The sequence below is a fragment of the Hipposideros armiger genome, unplaced genomic scaffold, assembly GCF_001890085.2.
Source record: "Hipposideros armiger isolate ML-2016 unplaced genomic scaffold, ASM189008v1 scaffold_23, whole genome shotgun sequence".
Classification (NCBI taxonomy): Eukaryota; Metazoa; Chordata; class Mammalia; order Chiroptera; family Hipposideridae; genus Hipposideros; species Hipposideros armiger.
The window spans coordinates 4,998,315-4,999,083 of record NW_017731373.1 but is presented as its reverse complement, the minus strand read 5'-3'; the positions used below and the strand labels follow the sequence as shown (position 1 = coordinate 4,999,083).

General features: G+C 42.0%; 1 protein-coding gene across 1 annotated transcript in view; it reads right to left on the bottom strand.

The window, feature by feature from the left end:
• The window catches only part of LOC109379198 (aldehyde oxidase 2-like), a 110,991-nt gene that overhangs the window by 43,250 nt on the left and 66,972 nt on the right, over nucleotides 1–769 (bottom strand). The window contains exons 19-20 of the mRNA XM_019635608.1: nucleotides 579–665; nucleotides 199–390 (exon numbers count right to left, since the gene is read on the bottom strand). Coding sequence (XP_019491153.1) covers nucleotides 199–390; nucleotides 579–665 — 279 coding nt within the window. The remainder of the gene's footprint in view (nucleotides 1–198; nucleotides 391–578; nucleotides 666–769) is intronic.

The window sequence follows — 769 nt, the reverse complement described above, 5'->3', positions numbered from 1 at the left end:
AAGAAAGAAAGAAATCTTTGCACAAGGAGGGTGGAAGACAAGGGGAGGGAGATGAGTTCCTTTAGGAACTGAATTTATCTTGAATTCTGAGCCAGGGCTCATTTGAGTGGTTCTTGGAGGGTATTTCCTTGGGTAGCTGGTTCCACACCTTGCCTGATTCTTCAGCAACCTTGGTTGCAACTTTGATTACAACCTTACCTTTTCTGGCAGAAGGCCACATTTGGCTGCCACAGCTGTGATACAAGCTTCTGTTACCAGGGTTCCTTGTGGGAAGCCAAATCCGCGGAAGGCTGTATTGGATGGTAAATTTGTCATGCATGCACGGCCCCGGAACCTGAGGTTTTGGATTTTATACGCATTTTCCAGCTTTAGTATAAGAAATTCTATAACCTAAAGTAAAAGGAGATATTCACATATATTGGACAACATATTATTTTCTTTTCTCTAAAAGTCAAGTGCAGAGTTGAGCTGCTTGTGGAAGTTGGTAGGTACTTAAGGAAAGATGGTCTCCATGAAAACTCATACAGAAATTCTGCATTCTATTCATGATCAAGGATACTGGTTTCTGATGCACCTACCTGCTCCGAATCGTCCAGTGTGCACCCTCCGTTAATGAAGCACTCAATATCTAGAGCTTTGATTCGCCCGTTGTTCATAAATCCCACCTGTCATCAAATGATGGACATTTATTTTATGATATGTTTAAAATTTACATTCCAAGTTGGAACCACAGCCCATCTCCACTATTGGGGGGACTAAAGACAGACTT